This window comes from Cinclus cinclus, chromosome 1, assembly GCF_963662255.1.
Source record: "Cinclus cinclus chromosome 1, bCinCin1.1, whole genome shotgun sequence".
NCBI classification, from domain to species: Eukaryota; Metazoa; Chordata; class Aves; order Passeriformes; family Cinclidae; genus Cinclus; species Cinclus cinclus.
Window position 1 is genome coordinate 107,324,436 of NC_085046.1, and position 16,988 is coordinate 107,341,423.

Sequence of the window (16,988 nt, forward strand, 5' to 3'; positions counted from 1 at the left end):
TGTTTTTAAATGTCAGGTCATAAGCTGTTTAAGAGGTGCTGAGGTCCCATCTCTTCACTCAGTGCCGCTTTCACAGACAGGGAAGTGGGAAAGCTTTTCACATACTACCTAAAGCTCCTGAACGGACTGAAAGGCTAGACACAAACAGGGTTTGTTAAGAGAGCTAACTGTAGAAGTGACAGCTGAATAGAAAACAGCCACATCAAAGACAGAGCATGCTGGGATAGGGTTGGGACAGACAGCTTTGAGCAGTATTCCGGGTCATAATTTATACTCTTAATTTCAGGACTACCATTCAACATTGTTTTTGTTTTGCTCCAGTCTTTTCCCATATAACCTGGTCATAGTTAAAATCTGCTTAGGGGTTACTGGTAGTTCATTGGGGAAAAAAGTCTCAGCCCTCCACTGGAAATGTACTTCAGTGAGAGTTGTGAGCATCTAATTCATATGGCTGCCAATTTTTGTCAGAGGTATTTATTTGTACTGTTTAGCCCTAACTCCAGCAATTCTAGAAAAAATTCCCTTCCTTCAGTTTGGACTTGAGCATACCCAAACATATGGTTTGTTCAAGTTTCTTCCTCCTCAAACTTCTGGACAAACTTACAATTGTTGATGAAAGAGAGAACTGAATTATTTTTTCTCAACTGTAGTATAGCTAAGACATATTAGTTTGCTCCCATTTCCATCTAGAAAAACTCAGGCCTTTGAAAACAAGAAACTTGGACTAGTCTGACAGTTCAAGCCTACAGTCAGTCAACAGAGAAATAGAAACCTCACATTCTACAACAGGGATGTAACTGAAGCAAGTTGAATTTTTTTTCTGCTTGTTTATGAAGGGATCTGTTATCACTTGGAGAAACTATAGCTGCCTTTTCGATAACTGGTGGTTAAAGAGATGACAACCTTAATGAGCTAGAAGAACATTTTATCAGAAGTTTCATCTTGTGAAATCAATCAGTCTCACTGGCTCCACCCCCAAACTCCAATAACCCCCTCTTCCCTCCAAGTTGATTGCAATATTGACATTAGCTCTTCCCTTAGTTCTAACAGCTTTAAGAAAAGACCTCGAAATTAACTACCTTACTAGAAGTGTATGCAGAAGGCTCGAAAACCCCCAAAAGCACTTCTTTAAGTAGATATGCACAGTAGTTCAAAGCACAGTTCAAGTATCTCAACTTGAATAGAAAAAAACATCCAGAACAGAAGAAAAGGCCAGTTTACACTCCCCAGTAATCACTGAAAAACAAGGTAATGTAGCCTTCAAAAATCTCTTCCTTAAACAACTTCCTCTTGGGCAAGGCAGCTTTTCACTGAACAGCACCTGAGTAATAATCCATCATAGAGCAGTCATCAGTTACAGCAGGAGATGTTTCAAACATTTTTTTTTTCATCCTCATTAGCTCTTCTAAATTAGGAGATTTACTTAAGTTTTTGGAAAAAAACCCTAACAAAGTAAAAATGTTTACAGTAATTGATAACTGCCTTGTATAAATGTATCCTGGAGCATTATGATGCAGAACTGTGAACAACAGAAGAAAAGCACCATGAACTAAAACTATAAAATGCTATGCAGAGACAGGAATGACATTTTTTGAGAAAGAAAAACAGGAAATATTTTAATACATTACATCTGAATTGAACTTTCCACTACCACAGCCTAGTGCCTGGAATGTGACTGACATTCATTAATGATTTATGACTCTGGCTTCTCTGTTATCTCAGAGCTCTTGGTTTATTTCCTGGCTGTTCATGAGACTGTGTCATACACTTCCAGGGATGACTTGGTTTTTCACCTTCTACAGAACAGAAGCTTTGGCGAGGCATGAACATATGACTGGACACATGAATCATGTAACAAAACCACTGTACCCGTTTCTCATTTTCAAGGGATGCACCCTTTGCAAAGAAATATGCAAGTTCAGCTCCATCCCCATACAAGAAATAATCAACTTAACTGTCACCAGATCACTTGGACTAAATTTGATGGTGAGACCTGTAAGTGTCTTTCACTGAACACAATCAGCTGCAGTGGTTTAGGTGCATATAAAGCAAGAGTAGCAGAAATTTGAATTTTACCTGACCCTTTTAGAGGAGATGGAGCCTTAGTATAAACTCAGGTATTTTATTTTCTGAAGAGAACAGAACTAATTATGACTTTGAAGTACATACAAAAAAAATTAAAAAAAAAGAAAAAAGAAAAAGGGTGTGAAAACCAATCCTGCTATATATTCTACCCCCAAACTTACAGAACAGCAACCTAAAAAACATCAGAAATTTGCACTTTAAATATTACCTGAGTTTTGAAAAATGCTCCAACACTCCCCCCCCAAAATCTTACGTTTGCTGAAATAATGAGACTTCAAAAAAAGCAAAAACAAAGGACTGACTAGATGTAGGCTGCAGGTGGGAAGATAGTTAAAATGCCTACACCAACAGTTGCTCTTTGTTTGTCACTTGCTTTTAGATTACTTTCTGCCATACTGCTTTTCCCATTCCCTTTTATTATAGATGCATCTGGAGAACTACAAGTTAGTAATTTTTAAGATAAGAAGCTAGCTTATCTTTTTCATAATAAAAAGGTGAAACCTCCAGCTGCAGATATAACACAATAGCAGGCAGAGGTTCTAGATATGATAAAACAAAACAATTTTGTAATGGAATTATGAAAAAATAACTTTTCACATCCTGAGATAAAGATTCACCAAAGAATGACAGTAATTCCTCCACAGGAGCACTGTATGAGTCACTTATTCAAAAAAGTGAAGCTAATGCCTTAGTAGGCAAACACAATCCCCAAAATAACTACTTTTTAATTATAGTATTGTATATTTATGGGGAATATCATAGCAACCTTTATTTCATTCATTATGTTTGAAATTTCAGAACATAAAACATGTTCTATTCTTAATGCAATGCAAAATGAAAGTCAAAAAATGAGAATAAATGATCTGATTAACACTCAGATAGTGTGGTGAAAAAGAAAATGTAATCACTTGGAATTATCAAGTTCATGAAGTAGGTAAGGACCATTATCATGTTTACAACAGAGGTGGTAACAATACCCAGCACAGAAGACTAATGTTATCTCAAAATGTGGGCATCCAGAAGGCTATGACAATAAGAAAATAAAAAACACCCCCAAAACCACACATAAAAATTCAGAAGGATTACCTAATTTGCTTTTATCTATAACACATGAATGCTGGAACCACAGCTACCCTTTCATAAGGGAGTAATTTCTGTTTAGAATTTAGATCCTGCACACATAACAAAACAAACATTCATCTTCTATTTTTAATGTGATTAACGTAATTAAAATAAATGCTACTATTTTCTCTCTTTACCTAAATATGTAAAAAATATGACAAAAAGCAAGGTACTGACTAATGCAAAAATAAAAAAAAACTGATACAGCAAGGACCATGAAGACTCCTCAGCAAGAAAAACTACTTTGAATAATAGTAAAATCATCACATTGAAATTCTTGTGCCGAAAAGATCTGAGAGATAGATTATACTACATGTTCAAAACAGTTCATCTGCAATACTTTAAAAGCATACCACTCACTTGCTCAGACAACTTGCTTCAACCGGACCACCTGCATTAGCAACCACTACTAAAATTCAGAAACCATTATAGAAATGAACTCAAAGGAGAGAATCATCTTGTTCAATGAGATGTATTGTAGAAAAGCAATTAGATGAAAAAAAATATATCACAGTTATCAGGCTGACATATGCTGCACATATCCCAGTCAAGCACCCACTGCCTTGATGTGAGTCACACAAATGGCCCGGGAGATGCGACGACAATGAGTTAGTGATGGTTATGGGTTGTGATGTGCTGTGTGTGTGAACTATGCTGCAGACACATGCTAAGTGCTTCAAGGCTCAGTCAGCAGCAGGTTTTGGCGTCTGGAACTGAAACTGGTGTTAGAAGTTCAGAGTACATTGTGTCAGCAAAGAATATTCACCATTTGCATCTTACACCACTCCATTTGCTTAACAACAGCAAGCTACTGATCATGAGGTCCATCAATCATGGAGAGAGGCACTCACTACCTGTTTTGCAATTTGAACTTTCTGTTTCAGAATATAACTGTCTCCCACCCCCAAGAGTTTCAGATTCAGATACAATTTTAAGAAAAACAAAACAAAGTACCAAGGTTTAACAAAAAACAAACACCTAACAAATACAAAACAAAACACTAAAAAAAAAACCCACGACAAAAAACCTGCAACACTTCTCCCTTTCCCAAGCCATTCCCATTGTCCCACTGAGTTCTGTAGAAGAGTACTGACTCAAACCCTCTCATGGCCCATCTTCTCTAAATCAGGTAGCTAAACTGTTAAAAGTAGAAAATAGTAAACAGAATCCCGAGAAGAATCCAAAGCTTCCTATCTGGAATACCTCCGCTTTCTCTCACTCCTCCCTTATCCCCAGCTTCTGCTAGTACAGTCATTGTTCACAAAACCCAGAAAGCTGCTCCCTGGAACGACAGGAGTGCTCTAAACCTAGGAGTGCTTTAAACCTACTGGAGTCTGTTCTTCAGCCTGCTTCTTCTAGGTGAAAAAAGTCCAGAACATTTCCAGTGTTGACAATGCTCTTCAGAGGCGAGCAAGGCTGACTTCAGTTATGACCCATAGATCAAAAGCTTTTCTGGCTTAGAGAATTCATAGCATTTTTCTCAGTTGCTGTGGAGATCACACGACCCTGCGTACATCATGCCAGGGTAGAAGACAATTATGAATCATTCAAGATCCTCAATTTTCTTGACAAGCATTCAGTCTGTCAGACTGAACAAAGCAGACCAAGATGGCCTCAGATGGGATTAACAGAAGACCTTCATGACGGACTAAACTGCTCTTTTATTACAGATTTCACATCATAATTCCTTGGAATTGCTGGAGGAGGAGAAAAAAAGCCCCACAAACACATGAACAAAACCAAACAAAAATTCCAACTTGTTGCTGGCAGTTGCTGTGAGTCAGAGGAACTAGCTGGAATTTGAACTCATCTAATTTCTTATGGGAGATATCACTCTGACAGAATGTACAGAGAGCTTGATAGGAACATGCTGAACATGTTTTAGGAGTTTCTGGGTCTGCCGTGAGAGCTAAGAAGCCCAACTTGCACAGCTTCAAAATAAATAAATTAAACCTCTCAAATAAATAAACTATTTTAAGATAAAAACCTCCAGTTTAATTTGTTTCAGGATACAGAGAGATCTAAGTTCTATCACTTACCTTCAAGCCCTAACAATCCTATCTTCAAATAACCTAAACATCTGGGAAATATCAGGCCACACAGGGTAAAATCTTCAAGTTGTCCTTCTAGAAAAGCATGCAATTTTAAAAAGTAATTTGCTGGCTATAAATAAAAGTAATTTTACCGATTATGAAAATGTCTGAAGCTTTTAAAATATTGTTTCCACTGAGACGCACACGAGGCTTTAAAATTCCCTTTTATTTCACCACATGAGATGTACTCTGGGCTGGATGGCTCTGTGTTTGAGTCACCTTGTGTACTGCCTTCTACTGAAGCTGCTTGTTTAATCAATCCTCAGGATTTTAGGGATGGTGCACCATAAAAAAGTTAGTATTGATGCAGAACATTTTCCTGTAATTTGCTGATGACTTATGGATCCAAGATTGACATGAAGCAATTTTTCTTGATTTTAATAGAGCAGTAGCAGTTTTACCCTATGAGGCCTCATTCTGAAAATACATTTTTTATGTTAGTCCCATACTTCTTTAGAACCCACTCTTTGATACCTGAATACTTTCATTAACATTGGTAAAAATGTAAAGATCTTTATAGCCAATACCTTTTGCCCACAATGCTCTGCATGCATCTTTGCTTATGCAGTACTTTGCTAAACCATGATTTGCAAAAATGAGATTACTGCTTGCAGAGGACTTGTTGGGACATTTGAAAAGCTTTACATTCTAAGTTCTTAAATCTCACATAAAATGTGTGCAAAACCAAATAAAACCCAATGAAATGCAATTCTCCCTCTTCCTCCTGGGCAGAGGAGGTGAGGGGGGCCAGGAGGGAACCAAGAAGAAACAAGCTTAGGAATTATCATCATCACAGCTAAGTACAGTCAGAATTTAGGTTTAAAAATGTGTCTAACCAAAATAAAGTAAAATAATCTCCCCAAAAAATCTAGACAGAACATATTTACATCATCACTGTAGACAAAAAAAAAAAAAAAGTTGAAAAGTTTGTGCTCTCTTCATCCATTTTGCATAGGAACAAATTCCTAGATTTGAAGCTATGAGAGAACCTAGCCCCACTCTGCTCACTGGTGCTGTATAACTGGCTACAGTAGAAATGGTCATAAAAGCTTGTTATACTTTGTCAGAGCTGCTCTTTTCTGGACGTGTTTTCTACATTTAGAGTGTGCAAGGGTGTTTCAGACCCCCAAAGACTGGCCTACTGTCAATGGATCAAAAAAGGGATCTGTGTACCTGAACAAAATGGCTGCAGTGAAGATAAATAAATCTCAGTAGTGGCTTTAAAATTCATCTTTACAAAGTAAGAAGGGGTTTGTGACTAAAAATCTTTCAATCTTTTTAAAGCCCTTAAAATTCTCTTGTCTAGATGCTTTCTATGCCCACTGTGAGAGGAAATGGTCCTAATTTCACATCTCTCACCATTTTCCTGCTAGTCCACCCATTGGCAGTTCTCCTTGCACTGCGTGCAGCACATTCATTCACTGCTGGGGAAAGGCTGTGATTATGGATGGTTTACATCACACTGATCTCTGCAGCACTCACAGGACGCTTCCTCCTGCCACACCACCCTAAACTGCATCTCTCACAAAGACAGCACCGCCAGCTAGAGAGGAGCACAGCACAAGGAGTGACTTCAGAACCACCCCTGTTTTGGTCTCACTGTACACTCGTACAATGCTTAATGTTTCTGATCTGGAGCAGTCCCTCCCACCACTACCCTGCCATCACCTATGGCATCCCAATGGACTGTACTCAGACAACCTAACTCACTCTGTCATGAGGGTTACGTGGACAGCGATCAAAAATCAAAGACCCATGACAATTTCTGAACAGATCCTCCAGAGAATTTGGGATGAGCAAGAGCTCATATTCCCATATGAGAACTGAAAAATTACTTCTCACAGGACTGAGAGAAAATATCCAGATTTTCTTTTAAGATTGTAACTTTCCTGTACAATAACAGATGCACAAACAGGATGCAGTTCTTGTACTCAAACTACACACAAACAACTGGAATACATGCATAGACTCAAAGGGTTGCTTTCAATTTATTGAACATAAGCATTTTTCCAAAACTGCATAAACTGAAGTTTCCTTTGAAAACTGCCTAAGAAGAATATTATGCAGAAAAGCCAGGAAGTAGGAAGAGTACTTGGGGAGATGCAGGAAGCATGGAAATTACTAAGGGGAACACAAATTTCAGACAAACAAACAAATGAGCATAAAGAAACTATAAAAGTCTGTACCAGTGAAGGGAGACACTTTTCAGATAACTGAAGTGCCAGATGACTGAGACTGGGGATGTGTGGAAGAATTGCACTTAATTTTTCAAGGCTTTTAACTGGAAAATTTCTTAGACTCTATTATATGCACTCTTCTCTTTGTAATTACTACACTTACTTCTACCATTAATAATGTGCATAAATCTACTGTTTGTCATATGCATAAAGCACTTAATAAATGTCCTCTGAAGGAAGGAAATCACACGGCTAGAAAATCCACTAAACTTGGAGAGAGAGGGGGAAAAATAAGCTATTCTTAGCATATACACATCACTCCTAGTCCTCTGACATATCAGCAGTGGTTCAACCAGAGGTGACATAAGAGTAAATGCATATGGCATCTGCCTGGGAAGGTATCTGAATAAACACAGATGTGCCCTGACAGCTACTTGAAACCTAAATGCTTTCCAAGCTTGAAATCCCAGTGGTGGCAAATCTGTCAATAGCCAACATTACTATGTATCTAGAAAGACATTCACCCACCACCAAGAAAGGGTTATATTTGGTTTAGATCATAATTAGGCACCCTGCACTCTTGCTGCTGCACAAGTTCCCAGACAAGGAGTGAGTAAAGTTTACAGACAGCAATGAGAGTGGATGTTAACTTTCATTTAAATATAACAGCTTTAGCTGGAATCTGGTCAGAATGCTTTTACTGCAAGACGACAAGATACTGTTTTTACATCTTATCCAAATGGCAAGGAATTGGTATATCTGCAATAGCAAAAAAAAAAAACCAAAATGAGAAAGAATGTTTTATTTAAAGTTACTGCCTTCAGTACTTAATGTAAAAATAAGCTATCTACCAGAGTGTCTCAATGTAAACAAAATGAAGTGCAGTGAGAAGTGAAAATCTATACATAAAACCCATTAACTTTTGCTCACCTGATCTTCTTCTCCACCCCCTTCTTCATCGTATTTCAGAATGTTGTCCCTCACATCATCCTCAGGATCAATCAAGAGCTGCTTTGCCTGACGCTCTTTATCACGGCGTTTCATCCATACCACGAACATTAAAACTAAAACTGCAAAATGCAAAAATGGAAGAGACAAAACCACATCTTGACTGTGAAATATAGCCATAGAAAATTGTAGAAATTTAATGTCAAGATTCATAAAAAAAAGAAAGCAGCAAAAAGCAATGAAGTTTGATTTGACTGTTCTGGATAAGGTACAGGATTTTTTTAAATTAGAAATTTGACAAAAGGCAGCTTAAGCAAGAGATATTTAAATTCAGACCACTATAGGCAATTTAGTTTGGAAATCAATCACATATTCAAGGTTGTAAGTAGTAAATCCATTCCACATCTGCAAAATAAACTTGTCATGAAATGAATTAAGAAAGACTATGCTTCATAAACCACTAGATTCAGAAAGAAATCTCTCCTTCAATAAGGCTCTGTTAGTTTCCTACCTAGCATTTAAAAAGTATCTTGCATCAAGAAAGTAAATACACTGTGTGCTTCGCCAGGATCTGTTTTTTTTTTATTTTTATTACTCCTTTCCATAATTCTCTATGTTCTAGATGGGTGCATAGTGTACTATGACCAGGCTAATCTCTCCCTTGTGTTACACCACAATAGGCAATCAGTTAACTCCAATGGGTAGGAGAGCTAGCATCCAATTTACTACACTGGACAGACACTTATTCATGATTTTTAGTAATTTCCCTTACTCAATGCACTTCACACAAAATAAAATACTAGTACAGCTTTGTGCAGTACTTACACACATCATTGCAACACGTGCCTTTCTTGTCAGGCCTTACATGGAGGGCTGTAATGTGTTACTTTCCAACAGTAATTCCTACTTGCATTTATCTGAAGCACAATAGTACTAACATCAGAGCACTCCTTAGAAGCACTGTTACCTGTTATGGGTGGCACCAAATCACAATACTGTCAGCACAAGAGAGATAAGATGCCTGGGGACTAATCACATCTTCAACCTGGCTACACACTGATGTAACATTACAAGTATCCATGGGTATAAATGGAAAATCTCTTTCACAAACCCCCTGTAGGACTTGACTGCCAAACAGGTGCTAGCTGTACTCTGTCCAACTCCAAATCCTGTACTATCAGGAAGTTTTCATACTTGTCCAAAACACTGAACCATGCAGCAATAATTCCTGGACCTGAGCCTTTAATAACTACCCTGTCTTTCTCAAGATACCTGATACTAAAACATAATACAGTACTTGCAAAACAAGAATAAAGGAGTAGAATTAAGAGAGCTATCTACTCACTGAGCAAGATGATGATACAGAGCAGAATTGCAATGATGGCACCAGTGCCCAGCCCTGCACCAACAATCCGGTCTACATCAGTGCAGTCCCCATTTAAGTCACACTGGCAAACTTTCACCTTCAGCAAGGAAGTGCTGGATGCATGTGGATTTCCAGAATCTGTAATTACTATGGGCACGTCATAGATCCCGGCCTCCAGGAACCGGATCCTTAAGGAGAGCTGGGCGTGATCGCCTGTGCGGAAAAACAAGGCACTGATTAAAAGTATTATACTGGTCATATGGGATTAAAACAGTGTTGGCAAAAATAGCTCATGTTTGAGCTCAGCATTAACTTCTTGCTCAAACTGTTATGTGATACTCAGGGTAGACTCCCTGACTGCTGTGACCATCTCTTCTTTCTTAAAATTTCTTGTTCTCTAGGGAACTTACACTGAGGCGATTTCTTGTTCATATTATCCAAATTCATGTATATTGCAAAATAACAGCAAATAGAAGACATTTACTAAAGTTTCTTTAAAATTATGAAGATTTCCATAATGTTAATTACCACTAATTCGAACAATGGTCCAATTCCTCTTAATACTAGCAGGTGTGTCAGGTAGCTCAAAGGCAAATGGGCCTGCATTTGGATCTATGTCAGGGTCTACAGCAGTGATGTTAATAGCATTAGGCTGCAGTGTTTCACAAGTTGTGGCTTCTTTTGGATGCACTTGGGGGGCATTATCGTTGATGTCCAGCAGGTATATCTGAAGTGTGCCTGTTCCACTCATCGGGGGTATTCCTAAAATAAAAGGAAATAGCATTAAGCCTCTTTCCAGTTGCAAAGTTATTTAAATGAAGCTGTACCAACACTGTTATGTGTTTACCTCAGTTCTGGGATTCTGTTTTTTAAAAACCAATCTAACACTGTCACTGCTCCTACTAATTCTTATGTAGTCTGTTCTCAGAAAAATGGCCCTACTCAGCACAATTAAGCAAGTAACTGCAGATCCATAGATCAGGGACTCATGCACTTCACTGACCAGACAGACAGTTAATCTCCAGAGATGGTCCACATCAAAGGCTTCAAACAAGAAGGCGCAAACTTGGGATAGTCTGTCCTCTGGAAAAATGATTTCCTAACTTTGAAGGCTTAAGATCACCCTTTACCATAAATATGCTATTTAAACTCTTTCTAATACTGACTTTCAGCATGCTATTTCTAGACATTCCTGCCATCCATATTGAATGTGTGATGCTTCCATAAACCTTGCTGGAATCACACACTGATGTGATCATTTGGCACTGGATTTTTCAGTATAACTACCAATGGTTCACATTCCACCTCCTATAACCTTCCAGTTCTATTTATGTTTTTCTCCAGAACAGAGCCAAAGTACAGAAACAGTTGATCTAGCTTCCAGTCAGAAAATTTTACCACATCTTCTTTCCAAGGCATATAGCCCCAGTGTTTCAGTTTTCCCTTCTAATGTGAGAATATTTCTAACTGCGCCTGCCCATCTTTCTACTATCAGCTATGAACAGTACAGCACTCCAGCTGAAATCAAAGGATTCATTTCTGAGCAGTGTTAATTGTCATTAACAAACGGACAACAAAAAGATACTTTTGCCTCTGCAATGCTGCAGTCTCAAAGTGGGAAAATACAAAGCCCTTCCAATGACACATTACTCCCCATAAAGCCCACTCATGCTGTGCATTCACTCAACCTACCACACTCCCATGCAGAGTTTTTTCAATTTTCTGTCAACTCAACTAATGTAACCGAGACAGTGTTTTTCTGCAACCTCAGAGAATTATTTTTCAGCCATTTCCCAAGTACCTGAGAAATTATACACAGTCTGATAGTAATACAGATTTCCAAAGGGATGTATTCTAAGCATATTCTGTTTTCTGCCCTAGTAAAACGGAATGTCAATCAATCACAAAGAAGACAAGCTTTTTGAAAAAAATACACAGTATTGATACGTACCATTATCAGAAGCAAGAAACGTTGCATTATACATATTGTTTTGCACGTATATTGACTCTCTATCCAAAACAGCTGTAGTAGTTATTTGTCCATTAACAGGGTCAATTTTCAGCCAGTTTGCAGGATCTGAAAGTTTTGAGTACCTGTGTATTTAATCATAAGTTGTGTTACTTATCTGCCAACAAAAATATTGACAACAAAGACAGTATTAGTATTTTAATTTGTATTCTGAACACATTTTTGGAATTTGAAGATAGCATTTTACAAATTCCCATTTATCAAGCCCCGTGAGTAAATTTCTTGGAAATGCATATTAAAATCAGTCCTGAATTTTGGTTCTTGAAGTGCCTTGCCCTATAAGTTATTGTGTAATTGAAGGAAACCATATAATTACCATGAATTATATAACATTAATACTCAGACTCCATTAAAATATTCAGTCGGGATCCTTCTCGGTTTTTCTGCATCTACAAAGCTATTCATACTAATTTTCATCTTGTCAGAGTTCTGAGAGCAGGAGACAGGTAAAAATGGAGTGTTACTTGCACTAACTCACATTGTTCTAGCACTTCAATATCACTTCATTTTCAGAGGCCCTGGTTTTGCTGCATGTTTCTCATCTTAATTTGAAAAAGAAGTGTCTTTCAAAACCATCTTCTATCTGATAAATTTTCCCTCTGACATTAATCAAGTGCAAGCCATCTTAGTATTGAAGTCCTCATGCTGTCACTTCTATGATGGTTATGTCCAGAAATGTGCAAAGTATGAGAAACAGCTAACTAAAAATCAAGAGCAAATAAAATTGCAGTAATCTTGATTTTGCAAGGAAAGACAGAACGTAAGTTCTGGATTTACTTCTACATGAGCTTAAAAAAAAGAAAAAAAAGGCTCAATAAGGTGATTCCTGTCCCATGGGCAGTCATAGCCTTAGCTTTGCACATAATGACCATGTCTTATATGAGGCATGCTCATGTAGCAAAGCTTTAGATGTAAGAAAAATTAAGATCAAATTACAATCATAGCTATCTGTACAACAGTTCACAGACAAACAACACCACCACTTTGCATTGCTGGAGAAAAAATTAAAAGAAAACCCTTCAGATTTCATCAACAATCTGATTTTGTTGCCATGTGAAAATTACTGGTGAATTTTAATTGCTAATGATCTTAGTTCACAGAAGTATGTGTCTGCTCTGACTGAGTTTGTTGGGATAGAACATTTACTTTATGCAAGATGCGTAACTGAATTCTATCTTGATGAAATGGAACTTAGGATGAGAAAATGACCCAGTTTACACACCTATAAATACTGGTCAGTTCATCCTCTCTACAGTCAAAATCCCTTTGGAAAGAGCTGCACAAAACCCACAGGATGTGCTGGGCAAGCTGAGTGCTACAGTAACTCCAGTCGTTTCACATGTCACCTGCTTGCTCCCCACCCATTTCATAACACAGGTATTGCAAAATGCTTATACAGACCTTAGAGATGTTTGCTGCATGTAACGATCTGGGTCCTGAGCAGTAAAAGTTGTCAACACGCTTCCAGCCATCAGACCTTCTTCCTGACGCACGAGCTTGGGGTTTGGAACAAAATATGGGCTCTCATTCACATCAATGACTGTAATGGACACGGTTGCTGTTGACTGAGGAGGATGCTGAATCCCCTTAGCCAAAGGCACTTGATTTTCCGCAGCTACAGTAAGTACAAACATCCTGTTGGTCTCGAAGTCAATAGGCTGGAAAGAGCAAAGAGCAGGAAGTGTTAATGTTTAGTCACAGAGCAATGGACACACAATAACGTTTTAAAGCACATTTTTGAAGATTACTTTGTACAGCTTTTCTCAAAAATGAGCACAGAGTATGAAGAGAGCACAATATTATCACCTCAACACAAGCCCATGTGCTGGGGTATTGCTTAGCAGAAACAGCAGCAGTGTTGAAGTCAGAAGAGCCAGAAATCTTGTCATTCCTGGATTTAACTTAGTCTGGTACTGCCATGAGAGACAAATGAGCAAACAAATAGTTTAACCACAGAATGATGAAAAAGCTCCCAGCTTTGTGCCAGCACTTGCATGTGCCTCCTGATGATTTCTCCTGCGGACAGAAAGCTGCTTCTTACTGTTAGAAGGACAAAAGTTTCCTTCAAACAAATTCATGACTATAGCTATTCCCATAGATCAGAGATTCTCATGCCCTCAACATCTCACTAGAGAGACCCTTGCTAATCCCAGCCAACCTAATTTCTAATACACCTTCAGTTTCCATCTTCCCAGTGAAGACAACCTTCAGTTTAGAGATTTCCCTCACTAAGCCAGAAGTCCAGTGTAAGGAAAAGTAAAAACAGTGCAAATGTAGAGTTCCTCTGTCATGCTGCACAGGGTTGAGGCATTCCAGAAGACAGGATTTGCCTTTGTACTAGGCACTGTACTACTCACATAGATCCCAGACTGGAAGAAAACCCTGTACCTTACCAGGGCAGTTGGCATGTGGCAGTATGAAGTGACAAGAGACAATTGAATCTTCATTATGGGTTGACAGATCAACTCATTGCACTGCCAATAAAAACTGTAGGCAGGTTTCCAACTCTTCCCGTGTCTGGGCACTTAAAGGAGTGCTAAAAAGCACAGACATTCACATAATTCTTCCTGGTAGACTGCAATGCAACAACTGGCTCCTCTGAGGAAGACCAGTTATCTTTAAAACACCCAGTGTGAATTACTATTAATGATCTATGTAGGTTATCCTTCTCCTTCTGTCACCTACATACTGGGAGGATAAAATCAAACAAAAAGAAATGAAATTAAATGAAACAAAAAAACAAAACCAAAAGAGAGAAAAGAAAAAGCAGATTTTTTAATTTTCCAAATGGGATTACTGGCATCATACATTTGACTTTGAAATGGATCAGCCAAAACCAGAGCAGGCCAACTCAGAGATGAGACGTTTATCAGAGGATCATGAGGAAACGTGGCTACTGCCTGGCAGGTTTAATTATAGAACCACATTGTTATTATCACTAGAAATAAGTCATCCCTCAACACAGAGCTGTGTTGGCTGCAGAATGAAGATAGACAGGTTATTCCATAAAAGGTATTTAAATGAAGTTTTAAAAATAGCCAGTCTTTTAATGTCTCTTGTAGAAGTGCTCTCCCACCTATCATTTTTTCCTCTCTGATTGTGCTTTGACTGCCTATATCTGTTCCTTAATGGAACATCTTGACATAAAATGTGCAGACAACACGCATGACTACTAACTGAGGAGGTAGGAAGTTGTTCCTTTAGGCTAGCAAAAAATGCCAAGCAGACACTTTTTCACAGAGCAATTCCTAACTTTCAGCAAATAAAGATTCAAGATCTGTAATTTCTAATAACCTAGCCTGATTTTTAAAACTGAGCAGGTAGAATACTTTTGATAGCATAAGCAAGGTTAACATTCAAAGAGACAGACTAGCAGACTCCACAAGAAAGGAAGCATCCGTTTTATTCCAGATTCATGCTGGCCTCAGGAATTCACATCTCCCCCCGTTCAGTGTTGCCCCACTTCCTCCACCTCTGCTGAATTCTCTGGAACGCAAGCATGCCTCACCTCGACGACAGTGACCAGCCCATCGTTGCTGTTGGGGTCGGTGAGGATGGTGAAGCGGCCCGTCGGGTCTCCCCCAGTCATTCGGTACATGGCGTTCCACGCCGGCGTGTGCGGCTGGTCCTTATCTGTCACCGTCAGGTTCGCTACGATCACATCCACCCTGTTTTCTGGTACTTCCCCGTAGAACTGTAAAAACCAAGTGAACACTTCACCTCATCTGGAGGAGCATGCGAGAGCCACACCAGGCTGAACATTCATCAAAGCAGGGCAGCCCATCTCTCTTCACTGGAGCTCTGACAATTTATCTAATGAAGTTTACCTGAGGCCATGCAGAGAACCAATGGCTTGATTCCCTGGTCAGCTTTTGCCTTTTGGTCAAAAGCAGAACACTGGATGTAAGGGATATATATTCTGCACGTATTTTGATTCTGCCTGCCAGTATGGTATTTAATAAGTAATAAATATTTACTGTCTGTGAATATAATGAGAGAAACAGAGAATGGTTATAAATATGCACATCCTTCAGAAACTCCTATGCTGTACTTACAGTCATGGCAGTGAACTCTGGAGGATTGTCATTGACATCTGTCACAGCGATGACAGCAGTTGCTGTGTTTGAAAGACCATATGTTGGGTTTCCTTCCATGTCCGTAGCTTGAATTATTAATGTATATTGTTGTACTTTCTAAAACACAAAGTGACAACGTAAGTTTTAGACAAAACTAACATTACCATAGGACAGAAAGTGTTCCCAAAATTGTACTCTGCTAAACGATGAAGCCCATCACACAATTTATTCTAGTTAGCATCACCCAAAATGACAGGAGCAAAGTTTGTGCCACAGGAATACAGCAGCAGGTTGCTTATATTGAACTACTGTTTGACTTTCTTCAAAGACCATCAAGGTAAGGACAGGCTGACTGCTTCTTACTCTAATAAATCAAACTGCTTTAGACAGTTAACGCATGATCACAGGTTTAATAATGCTTTTCAAATGGCGAAAAGAGAACCAGAGTGCATTTTATACTAAAACAGGGAAAGTCCTCAAAAGCATTTGAGAGCACTGAGCCAAGATAGGTTTGTCGGCCAAACGGCCACAACTGCCAAGGCTTTGTTTCAGCCAAGCCTGAGTATAAAACTGCTGCTGCAACTTCTTGAGATCTCTATGGAAACCAAAGATGTCGAGGCCAACAGAGACGAGTAAGGGCACTGGGAGAAAGGGGGAGGGAAGCACCAAACAGGCTATTTCCATAAATGTTAAACTCCCTGGCTGAATATGGCAGCCATGGCCCCCTCTCCCCCCACTGCTGCTAACAGCCCTTGAGCCAGGCACTCGCTCCCCCCTCACTGCTGGAGTGGGGCCAGGGTCCCTAAGCACCAGAAACGCCTGGTGGAGACCTGACCTCAGCTTGGTGAGCTGCTTAAAAAAGCATCAACAAGTTTCTATTAAAAAAAGAAGAAGAAAGGAAAATCATAAAGATGCCTTTTGTATAGAATTGCTGAAAAGTTTATTTTGACTCATTGCTCTCAAATATTGTGCACGCTCCTTCATTTACCAGTTCATCGTCCTTCCTTGGAGAGAAGAGCTACCATTCAGTTCTTCCAAAAGAAAGGACACAAACATAAGGAGCTGCTATTACTTTTAAAGAGCACTTTCACA

The 16,988-nt window shown here is 38.9% G+C and overlaps 1 protein-coding gene across 1 annotated transcript in view; it reads right to left on the bottom strand.

Moving 5' to 3' along the window:
- CDH2 (cadherin 2) overlaps positions 1-16,988 on the bottom strand; it is a 112,827-nt gene that overhangs the window by 9,849 nt on the left and 85,990 nt on the right. The window contains exons 8-14 of the mRNA XM_062501341.1: positions 15,876-16,013; positions 15,329-15,514; positions 13,222-13,478; positions 11,743-11,885; positions 10,320-10,553; positions 9,771-10,004; positions 8,408-8,547 (exon numbers count right to left, since the gene is read on the bottom strand). Of these exons, the coding sequence (XP_062357325.1) occupies positions 8,408-8,547; positions 9,771-10,004; positions 10,320-10,553; positions 11,743-11,885; positions 13,222-13,478; positions 15,329-15,514; positions 15,876-16,013 (1,332 nt within the window). The remainder of the gene's footprint in view (positions 1-8,407; positions 8,548-9,770; positions 10,005-10,319; positions 10,554-11,742; positions 11,886-13,221; positions 13,479-15,328; positions 15,515-15,875; positions 16,014-16,988) is intronic.